The following is a 25,129-nucleotide window of genomic DNA, read 5'->3' on the forward strand; positions in this document are numbered from 1 at the left end:
CCGATGGTAATGACACCAAAAGTACGAAACTTGGTCGAAAACTCACGGAATTACGCTCCCACGAAGTTAGCGGTCTCGACGACATATACGCATTGGCAATTTCGCCGACTTTAAGCCCTGTCTTTGGCCAATTCCGTTGTTCCAGTTGACCAAACTCATAGCTATTTCTTTAGAACTCCATTTTTTCTATCAGTTGAGTACAAGAAACCGCCCATTTACCGATTTGAATTACCCAATAAAGTGGTCAGAAATTGGCAATTTGGCCAATTTCATGCAAATTAAAAAAGATGCCAATTTCAAAATAGGTTCCAGAATAAACAATGTAGACATTCTTGGCACTAAAATAACATATCCTCTGTTCATTAGTCACGTCTCTAGGCCCCTCTTATATTACTATTGCTTTCTATATTGATTTTTTATTCATATAAAAAATACAAAATTTACTGTTATGCAGACTAATGCATTATTGTAAAAATGATATAAATAATATCAGTGCACTAGTGAAAGAATATTAGACTCCCCAGTTGAGGTGTATTGGACATGTGGTGTAATTTGCTTACTCCTGAACATTGGTAAAAATCGAACATTTCCGCTACTTTGAGCTCAATTTCAAGGTCGTTTTCTTCAAGAAAGTAATGAAAATCATCTCTATTTCTATAATATGTTTTCCATTTTATCACCTGAGACCATGAAAATGGGAATACAATGATAAATACTATAAGAAAATACACCTCAAAGTCGGCATTTTAATCCAAAAAAAAAAACAGAGTTTTTTTCTCATTATGCACTGCGTGCTGCAGGATATTTTTTATGTGGTGCACACTGACCGACACAGACCCATTCTCTCACATGTGGGCCTACCAGCTTTCTCCTGCTTGATTTGAAGCCGCTAGAATTTACTTGTATAAATATGTCAGAAACAGTGGCGCATAAGACGTATATATACGACGTAAACAGTCAAAGGGTTGAATCAAAGGTTGACTATAGTTGCTAAGCTAATAAGTTTTCACTACATGGTACTATGTATATACCCCATATAGGGGTGTGTCCAAGTACAGTGGTACCCCGAGTCTCATACATAATTCGTTCCAGAAGGCTGTTTGATTGCCATTACCGAATGAATTTGTTCCCATAAGGAATAATGTAAATTAGATTAGTCTGTTTCAGACCTCCAAAAATACATTTACAATAATACACTTACATAACTGTTCGAGTTGGGAGCAATACGAAACTCAGGGTATCACTGTATTGGTATGGTGGGTATCAGCTAATTTTGATGGTACTGGTATCGGCCTAAAATTGAGTATGGGTGTAGGTGGGCAGTGGCTAATTTTGATGGTTCAAGTATTGGTGGGTACTGGTTAAATTCGATGGTATTGGTATCACTATCAACCTAAAACTGAGTATTGGTATCAGCAAATATTTTATCATCATCCCACCCCTAATACCAACACTGCAGATTTGCTTCTACTCAACTGTTAATAATAATTAGAGAAAAAGATGAATAAACAATATAAAAATAGCAATAGTGGGATCAATAAATAAAAATGAAAAGCGATAATGAGATAACCAACCTGAGAGCTTTCACATGCATAATCAATACACTGTTCCAGTAAGCCAAATTTATTAAGGAGTTTCACAGCTGCATCACCTCGAAGTGTTCTTGCCCACATAAATGCTACTTGCTTTCCTGGATTGGCTCCTCCCTGTTGCTTTGCTACCTGTTTTGAATTAAAAAAAAAAAGAAGATTAAGGTGCCATACACAAGCACAAGAACTCAAGAGAGTGTAACTGGTTTGCTAGCAGCATCAAATAGCATCAAGTCTGGCGAAGAAAATTTATACAATGTAACAAGAATTGAAGAACCCAAGTTTGATTTTGACAAATTTTATTAAGAAATTGTAGCCAATATTCCTAACACCAGCATGTCACAGACATCTGCCTTGTGATCCTTTTCCAAATCACATAAAAAAATGTACTGGAACATGTGTTGCCATAACCATAAAAACAGAAGTAGACACATGTATGGCAATGGCATTATTGGCCAGAGAAGGAAATGAACTAGAATGGCGGAGAGAAAATGTGATACTAGTTCCATCTGTGGCACTCCTAGTCAGTAAATATCTCAGCTCACCCATCTCTTCATTAGAGCAAAAGACTGTTCAGCAATGAAGCATCTACTTCCTTTATAGAAAAAGATTAGATTCCAAAAATGGGTAGATGTTGATGTTCCTCAACTTCAATTTGAAAACTTATCATTTCAGGTATTAGAGTACTGTATATATGTATATTGTTTATTTTTAATTTCAGGTATTAGAATAATATATGTTTTTTCTATTTTTCAATGTTTTCCACCAAGGTTTAAAATTTAAATTGCATAAGGAAAATGTGTTATTTAATTCAGTTTAATAATAGAGAGAGAGGCTGCTAAAGTTCTGAACTATAATTTTAGATTTTCAAATTCCAGTTATTATAAAAAAGTGCATTTTTCTTTTTTTAGTTTTCAGGATATTTTTAAAACTATAAATAAACAGTATAATGAGTATTGGACAATTTATTTTCATGTTTCATATAACTGAATATTATTCGGACTTTTATTTTCATAACTTATTTCTGATTGTCTTCATCAGGTTACTAAATATTTAGATAGATTCAGAAATGTTATATTTCTATTTTCAATTTGTAAGCCTTATGGGGGTGCCTGTAATAAGTAATAATGAGTGCCGGCATCTCAAAGAAATTAAGTTATTTTATATTTAATCTCTCTTGGTTATTTAATGCCTATTGAACAATAAACATTCCCTTATATACTGAACATAATTATCATAATTTTAAAAATCAGGTGGGGAAAACGGGATTTAATGTTACTAGACAGTCTGCAAAAGTAGAATCCTATGTAGTATTATTGATAATTTAGTAAAATTGAAGAAATGTAGATTTTTTTTCCTGAAATGTCTCTGTTATTTGGTATATGCATTATGACTGAATTTTGAATTTAATTTTTCTCAAATTTTTTAACCAAGTTCTTTTTTTTTTTTTTTTTGCATTTGTCTAGTGCATTTTTTTTTTTAACAAGTCAGCCATCTCCCACCAAGGCAGGGTGACCCAAAAAGAAAGAAAATCCCCAAAAAGAAAATACTTTCAACATCTTTCAACTTTCTCACCTCACTCACACATAATCACTGTTTTTGCAGAGGTGTTCAGCACACAACAGCTTAGAAGAATATATGTATAAAGATACACAACATATCCCTCCAAATTGTCAATATCCTGAACCCCTCCTTTAGAGTGCAGGCATTGTACTTCCCATTTCCAGGACTCAAGTCCGGCTATATAAAAATAACCAGTTTCCCTGAATCCCTTCACTAAATATTACCCTGCTCACAATCCAACAGATCGTCAGGTCCCAAATACCATTCGTCTCCATTCACTCCTATCGAACACGCTCATGCACGCTTGCTGGAAGTCCAAGCCCCTCGCCCACAAAACCTCCCTTACCCCTTCCTTCCAACCTTTTCGAGGACAACCCCTACCTCGCCTTCCTTCCCCTACAGATTTAAATGCTCTCCATGTCATTCTACTTTGATCCATTCTTTCTAAATGACCAAACCACCTCAACAACCCTCTCTTCAGCCCTCTGACTAATACTTTTATTAACTCCACACCTTCTCCTAATTTCCACACTCCGAATTTTCTGCATATTTACACCACACATTGCCCTTAGACAGGACATCTCCACTGCCTCCAACCGCCTCCTTGCTGCTGCATTCACAACCCAAGCTTCACACCCATATAAAAGTGTTGGTACTACTATACTTTCATACATTCTCTTCTTTGCCTCCATAGATAATGTTTTTTGTCTCCACATATACCTCAATGCACCACTCACCTTTTTTCCCTAATCAATTCTATGATTAACCTCATCCTTCATAAATCCATCCACCAACACGTCAACTCCCAAGAATCTGAAAACATTCACTTCTTCCATACTCCTCCTCCCCAATTTGATATCCAATTTTTCTTTATCTAAATCATTTGATACCCTCATCACCTTACTCTTTTCTATGTTCACTTTCAACTTTCTACCTTTACACACACCCCCAAACTCGTCAACTAACCTTTGCAATTTTTCTTTAGAATCTCCCATAAGCACAGTATCATCAGCAAAAAGCAACTGTGTCACTTCCCATTTTGTATTTGATTCCCCATAATTTAATCCCACCCCTCTCCTGAACACCCTAGCATTTACTTCTTTTACAATCCCATCTATAAATATATTAAACAACCATGGTGACATTACACATCCCTGTCTAAGACCTACTTTTACCAGGAAGTAGTCTCCCTCTCTTCTACACACCCTAACCTGAGCCTTACTATCCTCATAAAAACTCTTTACAGCATTTAGTAACTTACCACCTATTCCATATACATGTACTTGCAACATCTGCCACATTGCTCCCCTATCCACTCTATCATATGCCTTTTCTAAATCCATATATGCAATAAAAACTTCCCTACCTTTATCTAAATACTGTTCACATATATGCTTCAATGTAGACACTTGATCTACACATCCCCTACCCACTCTAAAACCTCCTTGCTCATCCGCAATCCTACATTCTGTCTTACCTCTAATTCTTTCAATTATAATCGTACCGTGCACTTTTCCTGGTATACTCAGTAAACTTATTCCTCTATAATTTTTACAATCTCTTTTGTCCCCCTTCCCTTTATATAAAGGGACTATACATGCTCTCTGCCAATCTCTAGGTACCTTCCCCTCTTTCATACATTTATTAAACAAAAATACCAACCACTCCAACACTATATCCCCCCCTGCTTTTAACATTTCTGTCATGATCCCGTCAGTTCCAGCTGCTTTACCCCCTTTCATTTTACATAATGCCTCACACACCTCCCCCACACTCACATCCTGTTCTTCTTCACTCCTAAAAGATGGTATACCTCCCTGTTCAGTGAATGAAATTACTGCCTCCCTTTCTTCATCGACATTTAAAAGTTCCTCAAAATATTCTCGCCATCTACCCAAAACCTCCATCTCCCCATCTACTACTCCCCTACTTTGTTTTTAACTGACAAATCAATTTGTTCCCTAGGTTTTCTTGTTTAACTCACTCCAAAATTTTTTATTTTCATTAAAATTTCTTGACAGTGCCTCTCCCACTCTATCATCTGCTCTCCTTTTGCACTCTCTCACCACTCTTTTCACCTTTCTTTTACTCTCCATATACTCTACTCTTCTTATAACACTTCTGCTTTGTAAAAACCTCTCATAAGCTAACTTTTTCTCTTTTATCACAACCTTTACTTCATCCTTCCACCAATCACTCCTCTTTCCTCCTGCACCCACCCTCCTATAACCACAAACTTCTGCCCCATATTCTAACCTGGAGTTTACCTGGAGAGAGTTCCGGGGGTCAACGCCCCCGCGGCCCGGTCTGTGACCAGGCCTCCTGGTGTATTCTTAAAACAGTGTATTCTTAAAACTATTCCAACCCTCTTCAATCCCCCCACTGCTCATACTTGCACCAGTCCACCTTTCTGCCAATAGTTGCTTATATCTCACCCGAACTTCTAGTGCATGTGTTTAGTTATTGTTTTTTTTTTGCACACATGTCAAAAATGAAATTCACAAAGCCTTGGAATGTATCCCTATGGTTACATGTTAAATTGTGGTCGCTTTATGAGATTTTGCTTTATGCACCATGGGTATATGCTGAAAATATGGTAGCCAACGAAGTAATCCCAAAATACTTACTCTATATGCATCTTCCCACATATCTACACCCCGATACATGTTTACTGCAGCTTTCCAGTCTTCAGCAGCTATGTAGTGCTTCTCTGCATCATGATAGTTACTCTCCTGCTCTAACTGTCCAGCTAAGTGAAGGTGTGTAGACTGCACTAGATCAGGATGATACTCCTTCACTAATCGCATCATCTGAGGTTACAAATGAAAAATTATTATGATTATTATTATTATTATTATTATTATTATTATTATTAGTATATTGCATAAATTTACTGAAAATATATTTAACCCATATGAATCTCATAAATATACATACTACAGGAATGATCACCAACCTGATCAAACTGACGCTGCTTTTTATACATAGTAATGGCAAGATCTGGTTCATGGACTGAGATGTACAGTTTTTCAGCTTCTTTAAACTTCCCTTGGCTCTCCAACACTTGTGCTTGATTCACATACATGACAGCTACTTTGTCAGCACCCATGTACTTACTTGCAAGCTGATGGGCACGTTCCCACTCTCCTACAAGACAAAAAGAGGGAGAAGCTCTTAGTAAAAAAGCCACTGGATCTTTAGGAAGGATTATGAAATGGAAATACAGTGGTAACCTGAGTTTCATACATAATTCGTTCCAGAAGGCTGTTTGAGTGCCATTACCGAATGAATTTGTTCCATAAGGAATAATGTAAATTAGGTTAGTCCATTTCAGACCCCCAAAAATACACTTACAAAAGCACTTACAATAATACACTTACATAATTGTTCGAGATGGGAGCAGTACGAAACTCGGGGTACCACTGTATATTACTAGATAAAAAAAAAAAAAACTAAGAAACAAATTATGCCTTTCTACCCTATTCTATGGGAGTGAAACATGGATGTAGAATAAGACAAATAAATCAATGAAAAATGTATAAAAGAAGCAAGAGGGCAGAGAAAGCATTTTTTTTTTTTTTTGTGTGTGTGCATGCGTGTGTAAAGATGAAATGAGAGGGTTGTCTAGAAACAATACAAGAGTTAAGTAGAATATTAAGGTGATAGGTAGACAATGAACATTGTGAAAAGAATAAAGTAAAATACAGCAATGCACAGTTAAGCAGTACACCAATGATCAGTAAATTGTCTTTTTATTTTAATTCTCAGCTGGTTTCCACACTTTTATTTAAAGTAATTCTCTGCAACAAGGTTTAACCCTTTCAGGGTCCAAGGCCAAAATCTGAAGTGGTGCCCCAGTGTCCAAGAATTTTCAAAAAAAAAATTTTTTTATTTTTTTATTATGAAATGGTAGAGAATCTTTTTGTGAATGTAATAAAACAAAAAGTATGAAATTTGATGGAAAACTGACGAAATTATGCTCTCGTGAATTTTGGTGTGTCAGCGATATTTACGAATCGGCGATTTTGCCGACTTTGACTCCCATTTTAGGCCAATTACATTATTCCAGTCGACCAAATTCTTAGCTATTTCACTAGTATTACTTCTATTCTATCGATTGAGCACAAGAAATTGCCAAGTCAACTGTTTCAACTACAAAATAAAGTGACCAGAAATTGGTAATTTGGCCAATTTAACACAAAGTTCAAAATATTCCAATTTCAAAATAGGGTCCAGAATAAACAATGTAGGTATTCCTGGCACTAAACTAACATTTCCTCTGTTCATTAGTTATGTTTTGAGGCTTTACAAATAAATTCCATTTTGATTTTTTATTCACATAATGAATTTTTATTCACACCAAAAAATAGAAGATTTACTGTTATGCAATATTGTAATAATTGTATAAATATCATCACCACATTTGTGAATGTATATTAGACCCACCAGCTGGCATGTATTAGACGTGTGAGGTCGTTTGTTTACTCTTGAACATCAGCAAAAATTTAACATTTCTGCCACTTTGAGCTCAGTTTCAAGCCATTTCCAGTGCTAAAACCAATCAAAATTATCTCTATTTCTGTAATATGTCTTCCATTCTATCAAATGAGACCAAGAAATCACAAATACAACAATAAAAAACATACGAAAAAACACTGCAAAGTCGCTGTTTTAATCGAAAATCACGGTCTCAGTTTTTTTTCTCTCATTATACACAGTGTGCTGCAGGATTTGTTTTATGTGGTGCACACATACTACATAGATGTATTCTCTCATATCTAGGCCCAAATTTACCACTCACAGTTTATCAGAGTGAGCTGAGCTCATGACGTAGATCTACGGTTTGGACCCTGAACGTAAAGCCGTAGATCTACGGGACGGACCCTGAAAGGGTTAATGCACAGTCCTAGCTAGTGCCTAGGTGGTCAAGCCATAGTATCAACATTGTTATCTTTATGCATCATAATTTTATCCCATATTAACATGAAATCCCAATCACAGAAGTGATGAATCTATGCAGGATCAGAATATTACAACTGTTCTGCAACTGATAATGTTTTTCATTTATGAAATTCTAATATACAGGAGGGCCCTACTTCATTTTAAAGCATTTCACTGATGCAGTGGTTTCCAATTATATCCATTCTTTATTCATTCAGACTTCCTACAATAAATATATTCACCACTCACTATAAAATAAGGATGAAAATATTTTAGGCCTAGCTCTACTGCTCACTTAATATAGTGTAAACATGTTATCAGTATTTTATATGGTTATGAAAGTGAAATAACATTATATTTCACTTTACAATGATTTCTGCTTTACAGCAGTAGTCTGGAACGTAACCTGCTGTATAAACAGGGTCCTCTTGTATAATGGTGATATAGAGTATCTCGGAAGAGAGGAAGTGATGGAATTTCTGAGTACATAGTACAGGCTTGAGTATCTGGTAGTTGCATAGATGTGTTAGATCAGAGTGAGTGGAGACAAGTGTTTTAACCCTTTCACTGTCGAGACCCCTGCTCGCAAACTTGCTCTCAGTGTTGAAGAATTTAAAAAAAAAAATTTTTTCTTATGAAATAATAAAGAATCTTTTCCCAATGGTAATGAAACTAAAAACACAAAATTTGATGAAAAACTTACAGAATTATGCTCTCATGAAGTTAGCAGTCTCAGCGATATTCATGCATTGGCAATTTTGCTCATAGTGCCCCTATTTTGTGCCAATTCCATTGTTCCAGTCGACTATATTCATAGCTATTTCACTGTAACTCCTTTTATTCTATTGACTGAGTACAAGAAACCACCCATTTACCTATTTCAACTACCCAATAAGTGATCAGAAATTGGTAATTTGGCCAATTTCATACAAAATTCAAGAAAGGCCAATTTCAAAATAGGGTCCAGAATTAACAATGAAAACATTCCTGGCACTAAAATGACATTTTCTCTGTTTATTAGTCACATCTCCAGGCCCCTCTTATACTATGCTTGCTTTCCATTTTGAATTTTTATTCACACAAAAAAATAGAAGATTTACTGTTATGCAGACCACTGCATTATTGTAAAAATGGTATATGTAATATCAGCACATTTGTGAAAGCATATCAGACCCACCAGTTGATGTGTATTGGACATGTGACATGATTTGTTTACTCTTGAACATTGGCAAAAATTGAACATTTCTGCTACATTGAGCTCAATTTCAAGGTACTTTTAGTCAATAAACCATTCAAAATCATTTCTATATTTATAATATTGTGTAATACACCTACCATCCGACTTACGACCTGCTCGACTTACGACCACTCGATTTACGACCGTGTTTTTCATGCCAAATTTCTGGGAAATAAACAACTACTTGTGTTGTACACAGTGTTTATCCTAAACCTTACAGTATAAAATACAGTACTAACAGCATAAAAAGCAAAGTAAAACATGAACTACCAAAATAAAACAATAAAATAGTCATTACAAAAATGTTTTGTTGATATTCAGTAGTAAAGTTCGACTTACGACCGTTTCGACTTACAACCGGTTTCTCAGAGCCGAACTCGGTCGTAAGTCGGATGGTAGGTGTACATCTTTCATTCTATCAAATGAGACCAAGAAAACAAAATAAAATCATAAATACCATACGAAAATACACAGCAAAGTCGCTGTTTTAAACCAAAAACAGGGTCGGAGTTTTTTTTCTCATTATGAACTGCGTCCTGCAGGTTTTTTTTATACTGTGCACACTGGCCACTCAGACCCATTCTCTCATATGTAGGCCTACCAGCTATCTTCCGCAAAATTAGAAGCCGCTAGAATTTTGGCGTAGTATTAACGGGACCGACACTGACTTCAAAGCCGTAATATTACAAGACTGACAGTGAAAGGGTTAATGGTTTGAAGTGCTATTGGAGTATTAGTAAGGTAACATTCATGAAGGGACTCCGAGAAACTGATTAGCCAGACTTAAGAGTCCTGGAGGTGAGAAGCACAGTGCCTGCACTCTGGAAGGGTGGGGATGCTGTTCACGGTGCCAACTGAATGGTATTGAATGAATGTTTTTTTTTTTTTGTTCATCCTGGACAACGATCCAGAACTGTTCAAAATATCATCCTAATATTTCTCTCCTGTGGGATTTTAGTGAATTGGTCATCCTACCTTGGTGGGAGATGGCTTATGTGGAGAGGGAAAAAAAAAAAAAAAAAAAAAAAAAAAAATTAAAACTATTCAGAATGATTGCAATACTATACCTAGTTTTCATGCTGGCACATGATAAAAACACATAATAAAGAAAAAGAAAGTTGTGAAAGAGGGAAAGAGGGTCTGCTAGAATGATGTGTCCGATACACTATAACAAAGTGCCAATCTATGCTCTGATCATCAATCATTCTTGCATGTACAGTACTAAATGCAATAACACACACTCTACACCTCTAGGACAAATGATGTATACATGTATACAGTATACAGAAAACCATATACTACAATAACTGGTGATTTTTTAAGTATACCATAGATTTTTTAACCCTTTCAGGGTCCAAGGCCCAAATCTGGAGTCACGCACCAGTGTCCAAGAATTTAAAAAAAAAAAATTTTTTATTTTTTCTTATGAAATCGTAGACAATCTTTTTGTGAAGGTAATAAAACAAAAAGTACGAAATTTGGTGGAAAATTGACGAAATTATGCTCTCGCGAATTTTGATGTGTCAGCGATATTTACGAATCGGCGATTTTGCCGACTTTGACTCCCATTTTAGGCCAATTACATTATTCCAATCAACCAAATTCTTAGCTATTTCACTAGTATTACTTCTATTCTATCGATTGAGCACAAGAAATCGCCAAGTCAACTGTTTCAACTACAAAATAAAGTGATTGGAAATTGTTAATTTGGCCAATTTAACACAAAGTTCAAAATATTCCAATTTCAAAATAGGGTCCAGAATAAACAATGTAGGCATTCCTGGCACTAAACTAACATTTCCTCTGTTCATTAGTTATGTTTTGAGGCTTTACAAATAAATTCCATTTTGATTTTTTATTCACACCAAAAAATAGAAGATTTACTGTTATGCAATACTGCAATAATTGTATAAATATCATCACCATATTTGTGAATGTATATTAGACCCACCAGCTGACGTGTATTAGACGTGTGAGGTCGTTTGTTTACTCTTGAATATCGGCAAAAATTTAACATTTCCGTTCCTTTGAGCTCAGTTTCAAGCCATTTCCAGTGCTAAAACCAATCAAAATCATCTCTATTTCTGTAATATGTCTTCCATTCTATCAAATGAGACCAAGAAATCGCAAATACAACTATAAAAAACATACGAAAAAACACTGCAAAGTTGCTGTTTTAATCGAAAAATCATGATTTCAGTTTTTTTCTCTCATTATACACAGTGTGCTGCAGGATCTGTTTTATGTGGTGCACACATACCACATAGATGTATTCTCTCATATCTAGGCCCAAATGTACCACTCACAGTTTATCAGAGTGAGCTGAGCTCATGGCGTAGATCTACGGTTTGGACACTCACCGTAAAGCCGTAGATCTACGGGACGGACCCTGAAAGGGTTAAGAGCCATTATCCAAAATCTGGAAGCTCACAAAGGACCTTGTACTAATGAACCAATTTAGCAGTGAAGGACTATTTCTTAAGAAAGAAGCCTCATGCAGCCCTAGGAAAAAATAAATGAGGCTAGAAGACTGAGTTCAGATAAAGCTGGAAAGAACACAGAGTCTGAAAATATAGCCAAAGGCATCACTAGAGTTGGTGTCACCCGGGACAGAATCTCTGGTGTCACCTGGGCAGCATCTTCGGTGTCACCCCCATGAAATTCAAGGGCGGGGGGATGGGGGGCTAAACTCTAGTTATGTCACTACTGCATGATCAGTGACAAATGTTTAACAATGAGAACGTTAAAGGGCCATACACTGAACGGGAGAATACTTCTAAACTTTATTAATGATAAAATAAAAAATCGTAGTAATATTGAGGAAACAAACTCAAATACCACTCTGAGTACAGGCAACAGATCCTATATTTATTCATCTTCAACAATGCCAAAAAAAAAAAAAAAAACTTGAAAAATAAAGAAAAACATTGCAATATCAGAGAAACACTAGTTCTGATTTGACCTTGAGTAAAGGTAACATCTCAGTGAACCTGATCTTACATTTCCTTGCCTTCAGTTTTGCAAAATCATCTATCACATCATCAAAATCAATGATTTTCCCTATATAGGCTTATTTGTACTTTGTTAATATATAATAGGGTATATAGAAACGAAGGATTCTTCTCTTAAGTTGGTGCAGCACTGTTTTGGGCATTAATGTCACCTTCTTTAGAGGCTCTATAGTGTCACCCCCTAAATGGTGTCAACCGGGGCAGCCCGGTCCCTGAATATAGCAGGTCATTAAATGGTGTTCCAGTGTGAATACTGCATAGCCATAGTAAGGTAAAATCAGCCACAGAGTGTAGACTATCCTTTACTTCCCTAAGTAATTAAAGACATTTATTTCACTAACATTTTAAAAGTATGACAAATAAATATGAAACTTACCAGCCTGGTTATACATTGTAATTGCCTCATTGTGCATGCCACCCTTAATATAGAATTTCTCTGCCTTCTTGTAGTCATTCAGTGAAGCAAAGTGATTACCCAACTTCATCAAATGTGGCTGTAGGACTTCATCATCGTCAATAACCTGGAAAAGTATTTTAGTGTAAAATGAAGAATAAGGGAATGTGCAAAAAGCAGGGAAAAACCTATGCTGTATATGAAAATATGATTATGCTTCAACTCACGGCTTTGACCCTTGGCTGTGAATTCACAGAAAATAATATCTATCACAGTTCCTTTAGGAATGCCCAAAATAAGTAAATAAAGATGTAGCAAATATGATAACTTGACCATATATACCTTCCTGCCTGTTCTCCACATCATTTTAACAGGACTGATAATCATTCTTGCATCTGTATTAAATGAGTGAATTTTTACCTCTATAATCTGCATAGCTTTCTTCCACTGCCGAGCAGTTATAGCAGCATCTAAAGCCTTGACAGTGCGCCCAGCTTCTATGTAGTGACTAATAGCTGCATCTGCCTGTTTGTTGGCTACCAGCTGGTCTCCCCATTCTTCCTCCATGTGCACAACATCTGAAAATTTAAGAAATAAGAAAATATTTTTAAAAATAAGAACCTTGTAAAATATTTATTACAATAAAATACAATTTAATTTATTTTGACAAATATGAAATAAAATTAAAAATTTTTTCATTAATTTGGAATTATCTTTCCCCTAGGCCAGCCTATTCAATGAGTTTTCTATTTTATTAATTTTGCAACTCATTCCACCCACATTTTGAGGGGATCTCTTACCATGGCTCCTGATCACTCACAGACATGCTACTCCATATTATAGTCCGGCATACAAATTAAAAATCACTGGACAATATGCAAAGCATTTCTGTTTTAGAGGATGAAAGACACATTTGAATGTGGTTATTATTGTTGAGTTTACAATGGACAATAAGAAATATATAATGCCACCATGAAGGTAGTAGGTTGGTAGACAGCAACCACCCAGGGAGGTACTACCGTCCTGCCAAGTGAGTGTGAAACGAAAGCCTGTATTTGTTTTACATGATGGTAGGATTGCTGATGTCTTTTTTCTGTCTCATAAACATGCAAGATTTCAGGTATGTCTTGCTACTTCTTCTTACACTTAGGTCACACTACACATACATGTACAAGCATATATACACACACCCCTCTGGGTTTTCTTCTATTTTCTTTCTAATTCTTGTTCTTGTTTATTTCCTCTTATCTCCATGGGAAAGTGGAACAGAATTCTTCCTCCGTAAACCATGCGTGTTGTAAGAGACGAATAAAATGCCGGGAGCAAGGGGCTGGTAACCCCTTCTCCTGTACAAATTACTAAATTTAAAAAGAAAAACTTTCGTTTTTCTTTTTGGGCCACCCTGCCTTGGTGGGATACGGCCGGTTTGTTGAAAAAAAAAATAATGCCACCAATTGGTAGGTGAGTACTGAAGTAGGCTGGTAGAGAGCAGACACCCAGGAAATTACCACTTTCTTGTCAAACAAGTGTGAAGCAGCAGCCTGTTAAAGGCTTTGCATTTAAGCAAAAGAGCTTCTCTTTTTTCTCTCATAAACATGCAACAGTACTTACATTCAGTATAAACATAGTTCTACTTTTCCCTTGTAATCCTCAATAGTTTTTAGCCCTTTTTTTTAATTTCCTTGAGAAAACTGGTTAAGATTTATCTGCGTGTAAGCCATGTGTGTCATACAAGATTAAAATGCCAAGAGAAGAACAAGAGGCTGGTAACCCATTTTCTGCAAGTAAATACTACGAAGAAAAAGAGAATTTTGAGGCTGGGTTGTCTGAACATGCATGGATTTATTATAAATGTTTTGAAAGCACCAATTCTTTATGTTATGAATGAAAGGCACATACACTTTACAACATACAGAGGTAGAAAGACATTATATATATAGGCGGAGAGTGAGATGTGACGCACGTGACCTGAGGAATGTCATAAGAACATAAGAATGGAGGAACACTGTAGAAGGCCTACTGGCCCATGCGAGGCAGGTCCTTATCAAAACAACCTCTGTCTATGATGAGGACCAGTAGACGATGAAATCATGTGACTCCTGTGTTGTTGGGTTGGTGCTGCTTAAGTATCATGTATGCCAATGTTTTTGAAATTTTGTAGTTCCCAGTGTTGCGTTCTATAGTGTCGGTGACGGTGATTAGTGAGGCTTCTAGGCACCGTCGGCGTCTGAGGTCTGGTTCGGTGAGAACGAGTTGTGCCTCGTTCCAGTTCATCAAATGCCCCGTTGAGTCTCTGTGGAGGACACAGGCGTACCTTACATCGTCTCTGTTAGAGGCATTTCTATGCTCATTCAGGCGGACTGCAAGATCTCTGCCTGTTTCGCCTACATATTTCTTGGGACAGAACCCACAGGGGATCGTGTAGACGCCTGCTGTAGAAGTTAGAGGTGTGGGGCTGCGTTTAGTAGTGAGGTCTTTGATAGAGGATGTGTTTATGGTGGAAACGTTGATGTTACTCATAGCAAGTGCCCGGCGAGTATTCGTGGCAACATCGCCACATGGGAGTACTATGAACTGTTTAGGGGGCTGTTCCATGGGCGGTTTGTTGAGGATAGCTTGTGCCTTGAGTCTGCAATCTCGGATGAAGAAAGATGGGAACTGAAGACGTGTAAAGGCTTGTGTTATGTAAGTGCATTCTTCTTCTAGAAAACAAGGGCTGGAGATGCGAAGAGCTCTCAAGAAGAAGCCAATGAGGACTCCTCTCTTAGTGCGGGTATCTTGGTGTGAATAAAAGTGTATAAGATCGTCCTTGTTGGTAGGTTTTCTATACACTTTGAAGAGAAGTTTGTCACTGTCGGGAGATCTGCACAGTAGAACGTCGAGGAAAGGAAGTTTGCCATCATTTTCGAGTTCAAGTGTAAACTTTATTGATGGTTCAACTGCATTGATCTTGTTGAGAAGGGCCTGGATATTGAGACGTCTTGGATAGAAAACCAATATATCATCAACGTATCTTATTCACACCAAGATACCCGCACTAAGAGAGGAGTCCTCATTGGCTTCTTCTTGAGAGCTCTTCGCATCTCCAGCCTTTATACGTGACAGGTTTTGAAAGCTGTACTATTCCTTGGCCTGAGCCAAGGCTATTCTGTTGATCTGCTGGTGAACCAGGCTATTTGTGCTAGTGGTATTAAGGCTCAATATAGCCATCACAACCCAACTGACTTGGCACTTGCAGGAACTGCCCAGTTTTTTTTTTAAACTTCCATCTTCATTCTTATTTGAGTTTGAAGGGGTGAGCACTAGCTCTGGGACTCACTTTGCTTTCAATCAACTGACATGAAATAGCCTGTAGATTCGGTGACCAGTTTCAAAAGATCTATTTTAATAGCATGAAATGAGGCCACAGTTCTTGTTACTAGTGGCCTGCAGGCCTACAAACACACACACATCACAACCTGGCAAACTGTTTGTGAACTCCTGTATAGTCTGCATCCAATGCATTATTATTTATTTCGTTACACTTTACCACTCACCATTTTGAAGAAATGTTTTCTGATATTCCTACAGCTTTTTTTGAGAGTGCAATTTCCAGCCATGCTCTCTTGTTCTTATTACAATACTGGTAACTAGCCTTTCCTTGTTTACTCTGCCTCTCTTAAGTGTTGTGATCATACCCTCTTGTTCTGTGTTCAAGTGATGTAGGGGTTAGGTCTTGTATTCTTTTTTTGTACCTCATTCCCCTCAACTCACCAACTGTGCTGTACTCCTTGGCACTTTCTCGATTTACAATATGTGCTTTACTAGATAAAGGTTCCAAACAGGTGATATTTGGAATGTGTCACACAAACATGTTAATGCTGTACAAAGTTTAGCTTCCTCTGGTAAACTGTTCCACTTTTTGGCTTTATCAGCACTGAGCAGCACACACTTAATATGAATGATGAGCTGTTGGAGTGTGAACAGGGTAATATTTTGTGAAGGGATTCAGGGAAACCAGTTAGCCGGACTTGAGTCCTGAAGATGGGAAATACAGTGCCTACACTTTAAAGGAAAAGTTTGGGATATTGACTGTTTGGAATGACATCTAAACTGTTGTATTTGAGTGCCTCTGCAAAGACAGTGATTATGTGTGAATGATGGTGAAAATGATTCTTTCTTTCTCTGGGTTCCCCTGCCTCAGGGGTGGGAAACGGCTATGTTGAAAAAAAATATTTGCATGTAACACACAAATTGGAGATAAACCTTTAGAAGACATTTTGGTACATTGTGGATCAACAACTCACCAAAGACCAGCATCAAGCTGTGAATTATTAATGATCCAGGACAAAGTGAAATATCATCTAAAGATTTACCAGCAATTTGTGAGTTGTTTGTAAATTATTTGAGCCATGGTACTGACTTATTCTTAATGAGGTACGTATTCACTTTTTGTGTTGTCTGAGGGCTCTGTTGTAGCTTCCCAGAAAGCATCTTTTTTTGGGTTTGAATTATAGTTCAGCATCCTGGAGACAGATAACATGAGAATGATGAAGTGCTATATATTTAAAAATTTTAGGGATTTTAATTGGGAAGGTCTGCTTTCAGTTAATCGAAGATGGAAGCAAATCTGATGAGCCATTCTGGAGATGTTTCTTGGCAACAGCTAGAAAACAGCACATTTATGTTATAAAACTACATACTGCACTAAACTCACCTGCTGGGAAGGCATATCTTGCTAACTCAACAGCTCGAGCATAAGCATGGCCTTTGCGATAACATTCCAAGGCTTTTTGGGGCTGAGCAACTTTCTCATATAATTCTCCAGCTTGCTCATAAAGCTCGGTTTTGAGCAATGCTGTAGCAATTCGTGTTATAAGTTCGGGATCTTCACGTAGCTCATCAATGCTTGTGGCTAACCTACAACGTAAATCACTTCATTAATCATCCTTCAAAACACTTATGTAATATATAGGGAAAAAAATTTAGTGTCTAAAAATACTGCATACTGTAGTATGAAAATTAGGAGGTGTGTAGTTACTAAAAGTATTAGTCAAAGGGCTGAAGAGGGGCTGTTGAGGTGGTTTGGTCATTTAGAGAATGGAACAAAGCAGAATGACTTGGAGGGCATATAAATCTGTAGGGGAAGGAACGGGGGATAGGGCTTGTCTTCGAAAAGGTTGGAGGGAGGGAGGGGGTAAAGGAAGCTTTGTGGGTGAGAGGCTTGGATTTCCAGTAAGCATATGTGAATGTGTTACATAAGAGTGAATGGAGACAAATGGTTTTTGGGACCTGATGGCTGATGGAGTGTGAGCAGGGTAATATTTTGTGAAGGGATTCAGGGAAACCGGTTAGCCGGACTTAAGTCCTGGAAATGAGAAGTACAATGCCTGCACACTAAAGGAGGGGTTTAGGACATTGGCAGTTTGGAGTGACTATCTAAACTTGTATCTGGGTGCCTCTGCAATGACAGTGATTATGTATGAGTGATGGCAAAAGTGTTGAATGATAATGAAAGTTTTTTCTTTCTTTTGGGTCACCCTGCCTCAGTGGGAAATGGCCAACGTGTTAAAAAAAAAAATACTAGTCTTCCTGTAATTATTTTACGTAATGATAGGATTGCTGGTGCCTTTTTTCTTTCTCATAAACATGCAAGATTTCAGGTATGTCTTGTTACTTCTACTTATGCTTAGGTCACAAGACACATACATTTTTTTTTTTTAACAAGTCAGCCGTCTCCCACCGAGGCAGGGTGACCCAAAAAGAAAGAAAATCCCCAAAAAGAAAATACTTTCATCATCATTCAACACTTTTACCTCACTCACACATAATCACTGTTTTTGCAGAGGTGCTCAGAACACAACATGTACTAGCATATATAGTACAGTAGACTGTCATATAACATGGGTTTATTTGGCATGATTTTGGTTATAGCACGACAGAAGAATTGTGGCACAATTTTATACAACATTTCATAAAATTAACTTAACACGGTTCAGTTTGTGGGAGGGGAAAAAATTTTGAGCCTGCAAGATTGGCTGTGGGTTACACCACTGAGTCAACAGGGAAGACCTACCACTATCCCCTGCAACCCTCAGCCACCCCCACCACCCTCCCAGCCTTCAGTTCAGTTCACACGTGTAGGACAATCCTCTGGGAGCTTGCTGTGTTTGTTTAGATACGTATTTTAATTGCCATATCTTAAATCTGCCAAGCAATCATGGTACCCAGTAGGCATACAAGTGATGCTGAAAGTGGCAAGAAAAGGCATAAGTGTTTAAGTCTTAGAATTAACAAAGAAAATAGAGATATTAGACAAGAGATAGCCAGTGGCCGTAATGAAGAGTCACTTTGTGCACATAAGAGTGAGGTAAATACGAGTGTGTGTGAGATGACTGACTTACTGACTGACTGATTTATTGACTGACTTACTGAATTACTTACTGACTTACTGACCTGACTGATTTACTGACTAACTGAATTACTGACTGATTTACTGATTGATTTACTGATTGACTTACTGACTTACTGATTTACTGACTTACTGACTGATTTAATAACTGATTTACTGACTGACTTACTTACTGATTTACTGAATTACTTACTGACTGATTTACTTACTGACCTGACTGGTTTACTGACTGACTGACTTGACTGATTTACTTACTGACTGACTTGACTGACTTAAAGTTAGACTTTTTCACTGAAGAGGACCCTGAAATGGTGTCTAGAGCAGCTAATGCCTTACTGTCAGTTGTATAATGTACTGCTGGGTAAAATAGAACAGAAATCCATTACAGAATTTATGCATGCTCCAGTACAACCATTGACTTCTGTACCAGAGCCTCTACCATCCGTCTCAGCCCAGTAGGGCCACAGCATAACTCTCCACAATCATCCACAAACACCAACACCCACAATTTAAGGTAAGAAATGCTATTATTTCTGTTGCATTTCTAATCTTAAGCAATAAAAACAACATAATACATCACGACAATGACCTACAATTACATATTCACTTTTATTTTTGTAAGATGTGGAGGCCTAAAAGAAAGTTGTTTGGCTTTTTTGGGGCTCCCAGCAATGTAACCCTATTTTTTCCACAAGTTCTTCAGTTCATCTAGCACGGTTTTTACCTAACATAGCATTTTCAGGAACGTAACTACCATGTTAAATGATGGTCTACTATATACATACCCCTCTGGGTTTTCTTTTATTTTCTTACTAGTTGTTGTTCTTGTTTATTTCCTCTTATCTCCATGGGGAAGTGGAACAGAAGTGGAACAGAAGCCATGCGTGTTGTAAGAGGCAACTAAAATGCCGGAAGCAAGGGGCTAGTAACCCCTTCTGTATAAATTACTAAATTTAAAAAGAGAAACTTTCATTTTTCTTTTTGGGCCGTGGGATATGGCCGGTTTGTTGAAAAAAAAAGAGTACAACCTAATGTATATTTAGTGCAACCTGATCAAACTATGTTTTGTATGTTTAGTGTTAAGTAATCAGTAGTCTGTTAAGTTTAGACTGCCCGTAATGCCAAGGCATGATAGTGGCTCTCTTTGCACTACAAATCATTGTAAACCCTCACTGTAAACTACCTATGTATATATACTTTCTACAATATATCAACCACATTGTAAACTTGCAAGGAAATAAAAAATCTAAATCTAAATCTAAATGATAAGACTAGATATCAGACTGGAAGGAGGGAGGATGGAGGAAGTGAATGTGTTCTGTATTTGGGAGTAAAGTTCTTGGCAGATGGTTACATGAAAGATGAGGTGAACCAACAACTGATGAGGGGTAAAAGGTGGGTGGTGCACTGAGGCATTTGTGGAGACAAAAACTGTTATCCATGGAGGCAAAAAGGAATACGTATGAGAATACAGTGGTACCACCATTACATGGGTGTGAAACATGGGTTGTGAATGTTGCAGTGAGGAAGAGAGAGGGGAGATGTGTTTGGAAGCCATGTGTGGTGTAGATATTATGCAGAGTTTGCTGAGGTGGTTGGGACATTTGGAGAGGATGGAGTAAAATGGGATGACTTGGAAGGTGTGTAGATCTGTAGCAGAGAGAAGGTGGGGTGGGGGTCACCCTAGGAAAGGGTAGAGGGAGGAGGTGAAGGTTTTGTGTGGGAGGGGCTTGGACATCCAGCAGGGGTGTGTGAGCATGTTAGGTAGGAGTGAATGGAGGTAAATGGTTTCTAGGACATGATGAGCTTTTGGAGTGTAAACAGGGTACCATTTTGTGAGGGGATTTGGGGGAGCTGGTTAGCTGGACTTGACTCCTGGAGGTGCAAAGTATAGTGCCTGCACTCTGAGGGAAGGGTAGGGATACTTGCAGTTTGGAGGGGCACCTGAACTGTGGTATCAGCACATCTCTGGCAAGACAGTGATGGAATGAATGATGGTGAAAGTGTTTCTTATTTTGGATCACCTTACCTCCATGGGAGATAGCCAGTATGTTAAAAAAAGAAAATCATTAACCAAGAGATTTCAGTAAGCATTGCTGGTTTGAATTTGTGTGTAATGTAGTCATATACAGTATATACTATATTTATTTAACCTAGAGATTTTATTAGAAATTCTTAGTTTAAATTTAAGGACATATATATATTTTCCTAACCTAGAGGCTTTAGCAGGCATCCCAGCTTTGAGATACATATTAATAGCAGCCAGATAGTCGCCTTCTGCTTCCTTAAGCTGACCAGCTCTCTCTTCTTGATGAGTGTCCAAAAGCCACTGCGTGTGTGCCCTACGCAAGGACTCAACTTCTGAATGGCCTTTCACCTCTGCTAGCTGCACAGCTACAAAACAATGTACCCATTTGTTATACATATTTTACAAAATGGATTGTTAAAGGAATTACTAAGATCTCATATGTTCTGGCTCCCTTCCCTTTGTGCTGCTGTTTGACTAGTTAATGTTCCAAGTCAGACTGAAATGTCATCACAAATTTCAGTCTAATGTGTGCAGTTTTTTGAGTATAAATTAGTTATCTTGATTTGCCTGATATCTTAATGTTTACAAAACAAAGCATTGCTGTTACAGTAATATTATAAACCAGGGAAGCACTAAATCCATATACAGTGGACCCCCGCCTTGTGAACGCATCGCGTTATGTTAAATCCGCCATACGAAGCATTTGAACGCAAAAATTTTGCCTTGCCTCACGATAGAAAAACTCGCCTTACGTGATTCGTCCGGGACGCGTCCCACATGTGGCCTCAGCTGCCCCGTGGGTGCCAGTGTTTGCAAGCCAGCCAGTGTGATCGCATCCAGGCATACATTTGGTACATTTCATCTTATCCCAGTGTTTTTTGTGCTTGTAACTGCAAAATAAGTCACCATGGGCCCCAAGAAAGCTTCTAGTGCCAACCCTGTGGTAAAAAGGGTGAGAATTAGTATGGAAATTAAGAAATATTTTGAAGGGTTTGGGGCTAACCCTGAGAAGCCTATGCCAGTTGTGGAATCCATTGTGCCTACTTCAAAGATTAAGGAAATGTGTGCAAAGTGTGCAAGCCGTGCTGGTTACTATTACAATGACAATATTGTGGCCCATTTTAGGCAAATCTTAAAGGAATGGGAGGTACAGAGATCTATGGACAGATTTGTTGTGCGACAGAGGTCCAGTGACTCTCAAGCTGGTCCTAGTGGCATTAAAAGAAGAAGGGAAGTAACCCCAGAAAAGGACTTGCTACCTCAAGTCCTAATGGAAGGGGATTCCCCTTCTAAATAATAACTTCCACACTCTCCCCTCCTCCCATCCCATCAATCATCACCAGATCTTCAATAAAGGTAAGTGTCATGTATTCTATTCTTAGTTGAGTAGTAATTGTGCATGTCTTCTTCAGTTTGTGTGTATTAAAATTAATATTTCATGTGGTAAAAAAATTTTTTTTTTCATACTTTGGGGTGTCCAGCATGGATTAATTTGATTTCCATTATTTCTTATGGGGAAAATTAATTCGCCTTACGATAATTTCGGCTTACGATGAGCTCTCAGGAACGGATTAATATCGTAAGGCGGGGGTCCACTGTAATTATATAGCTCAGGTATAACCCATATAATTATATAATGCCTGAGGAATAGGAGGCAATTAGGTTTATTCTAAGAGAAAGGATAAGTCCAGTTCCTTTGAACAAGAACCCTTCCTTGGTATTAAGGCACCTTCCTTGAGGGAAGATAAAATGTAATGAGCGTCAACCCTATTATGGTGCAAAGTTAGACAGACTTCTGTTGAATGAATCACATTCCTGTTATAGAGAATTAAAAAATATAAAGAATCACTATTTAGCATTACCTTCATCCCATTTATGTAGATCTTGGTACATCTCCATAGCTTTTTCAAGGTTGTTGTAATCCAAGTAGATGCTTTCAGCTGTCTTGAACTGCTTGTCCAGAATGGCTAAACGAGCTTGTACTTCATAATGCTGAATTCCATCATCAGCTAAACAAAAGAGTTATTTGTATTTTTTACCTAACTTCCATTTATTTCTACAATGTTTAGTACATTACAATAAATGTACACTAAGAATAACTGTTAACTGTTGCATTTGTCACTAGCTTTTATTTTATACACAACAGAATTTACAGAATAATGCCTGTTATTGTACATCATCTCAGTTCAAAGGCCAGACCTATTTACGATATACTACTATACTATTCTCTTACATTGCTGAGACAGAGAAGGTTCAGAAAATTATTTGTAATTTATGATTAATATTTTTATACATCTAGGTAGGTTGGTAGACGGCAACCACCCAGAGAGGTACTACCGTCCTGCCAAATGAGTGTGAAACAGAAACCTGTAACTGTTTTACATGATGGAAGGACTGTTGGTGTCTTTGTTTTGTCTCATAAACATGCAAGATTTTAGGTAGGTCTCATGACTTCTACTTATACTTAGGTCACACTATACATGCATGTACAAGCATATATGTATACACCCCTCTGGGTTTTCCATTTTCTTACTAGTTCTGGTTCTTGTTTATTTCCTCTTATCTCCATGGGGAGTGGAACAGAATTCTTCCTTCGTAAGCCATGCATGTCGTAAAAGGCAACTAAAACGCCGGGAGCAAGGGGCTAGTCTACCTGGTGTCTACTTGGAGGGTATTCTGGGGATCAATGCCACCACAGCCCAGTCCGTGACCAGGCATCCCAGTGAATCAGGGCCTGATCAACCAGGCTGTTACCACTGGCCACACATAGTCCAACGTACAAACCACAGTCGATGCCGGCTGATCCAGCACCAACTGTAAGCATCTGTCCAGCTCCCTCTTGAAGGCAGCCAGGGGCCTACTGGTAATTACTCTTATGTATGGTGGGAGGCTGTTAAACAGTCTTGGGCCCCAGACACTTATGGTGTTTTCTATTAGTGTACCAGTGGTGTCCCTACTTTTCATTCGGGGTATTTTGAACTGCCTGCCCACTCTTATTTTCACAGGGAGTAATTTCTGTGTGCAGATTTGGGACCATTCTTTCTAGGATTTTCCAAGTGTAGATTATGATATATTTCTCTCGCCTGCATTCCTTCTCCTGTATACATTACTAAATTTAAAATGAGATACTTTCACTTTAAAGGAGGGGTTTGGGATACTGGCAGTTTGGAGGGATATGTTGTGTATTTTTATTTTTTTTTATTATTATCACACTGGCCGATTCCCACCAAGGCAGGGTGGCCCGAAAAAGAAAAACTTTCACCATCATTCACTCCATCACTGTCTTGCCAGAAGGGTGCTTTACACTACAGTTTTTAAACTACAACATTAACACCCCTCCTTCAGAGTGCCGACACTGTACTTCCCATCTCCAGGACTCAAGTCCGGCCTGCCGGTTTCCCTGAACCCCTTCATAAATGTTACTTTGCTCACACTCCAACAGCACGTCAAGTATTAAAAACCATTTGTCTCCATTCATTCTTATCAAACACGCTCACGCATGCCTGCTGGAAGTCCAAGCCCCTCGCACACAAAACCTCCTTTACCCCCTCTCTCCAACCTTTCCTAGGCCGACCCCTACCCCGCCTTCCTTCCACTACAGACTGATACACTCTTGAAGTCATTCTGTTTCGCTCCATTCTCTCTACATGTCCGAACCACCTCAACAACCCTTCCTCAGCCCTCTGGACAACAGTTTTGGCAATCCCGCACCTCCTCCTAACTTCCAAACTACGAATTCTCTGCATTATATTAACACCACACATTGCCCTCAGACATGACATCTCCACTGCCTCCAGCCTTCTCCTCGCTGCAACATTCATCACCCATGCTTCACACCCATATAAGAGCGTTGGTAAAACTATACTCTCATACATTCCCCGCTTTGCCTCCAAGGACAAAGTTCTTTGTCTCCACAGACTCCTAAGTGCACCACTCACTCTTTTCCCCTCATCAGTTCTATGATTCACCTCATC

General features: G+C 38.1%; 1 protein-coding gene across 1 annotated transcript in view; it reads right to left on the bottom strand.

The window, feature by feature from the left end:
• The window catches only part of Oseg2 (intraflagellar transport protein Oseg2), a 142,570-nt gene that overhangs the window by 42,841 nt on the left and 74,600 nt on the right, over positions 1-25,129 (bottom strand). Inside the window, exons 15-22 of the mRNA XM_053794663.2 lie at positions 23,018-23,164; positions 21,340-21,520; positions 17,432-17,634; positions 13,156-13,313; positions 12,718-12,862; positions 6,109-6,299; positions 5,780-5,962; positions 1,575-1,721 (exon numbers count right to left, since the gene is read on the bottom strand). Coding sequence (XP_053650638.2) covers positions 1,575-1,721; positions 5,780-5,962; positions 6,109-6,299; positions 12,718-12,862; positions 13,156-13,313; positions 17,432-17,634; positions 21,340-21,520; positions 23,018-23,164 — 1,355 coding nt within the window. The remainder of the gene's footprint in view (positions 1-1,574; positions 1,722-5,779; positions 5,963-6,108; positions 6,300-12,717; positions 12,863-13,155; positions 13,314-17,431; positions 17,635-21,339; positions 21,521-23,017; positions 23,165-25,129) is intronic.

The sequence above is a fragment of the Cherax quadricarinatus genome, chromosome 73, assembly GCF_038502225.1.
Source record: "Cherax quadricarinatus isolate ZL_2023a chromosome 73, ASM3850222v1, whole genome shotgun sequence".
Lineage (NCBI taxonomy): Eukaryota > Metazoa > Arthropoda > Malacostraca > Decapoda > Parastacidae > Cherax > Cherax quadricarinatus.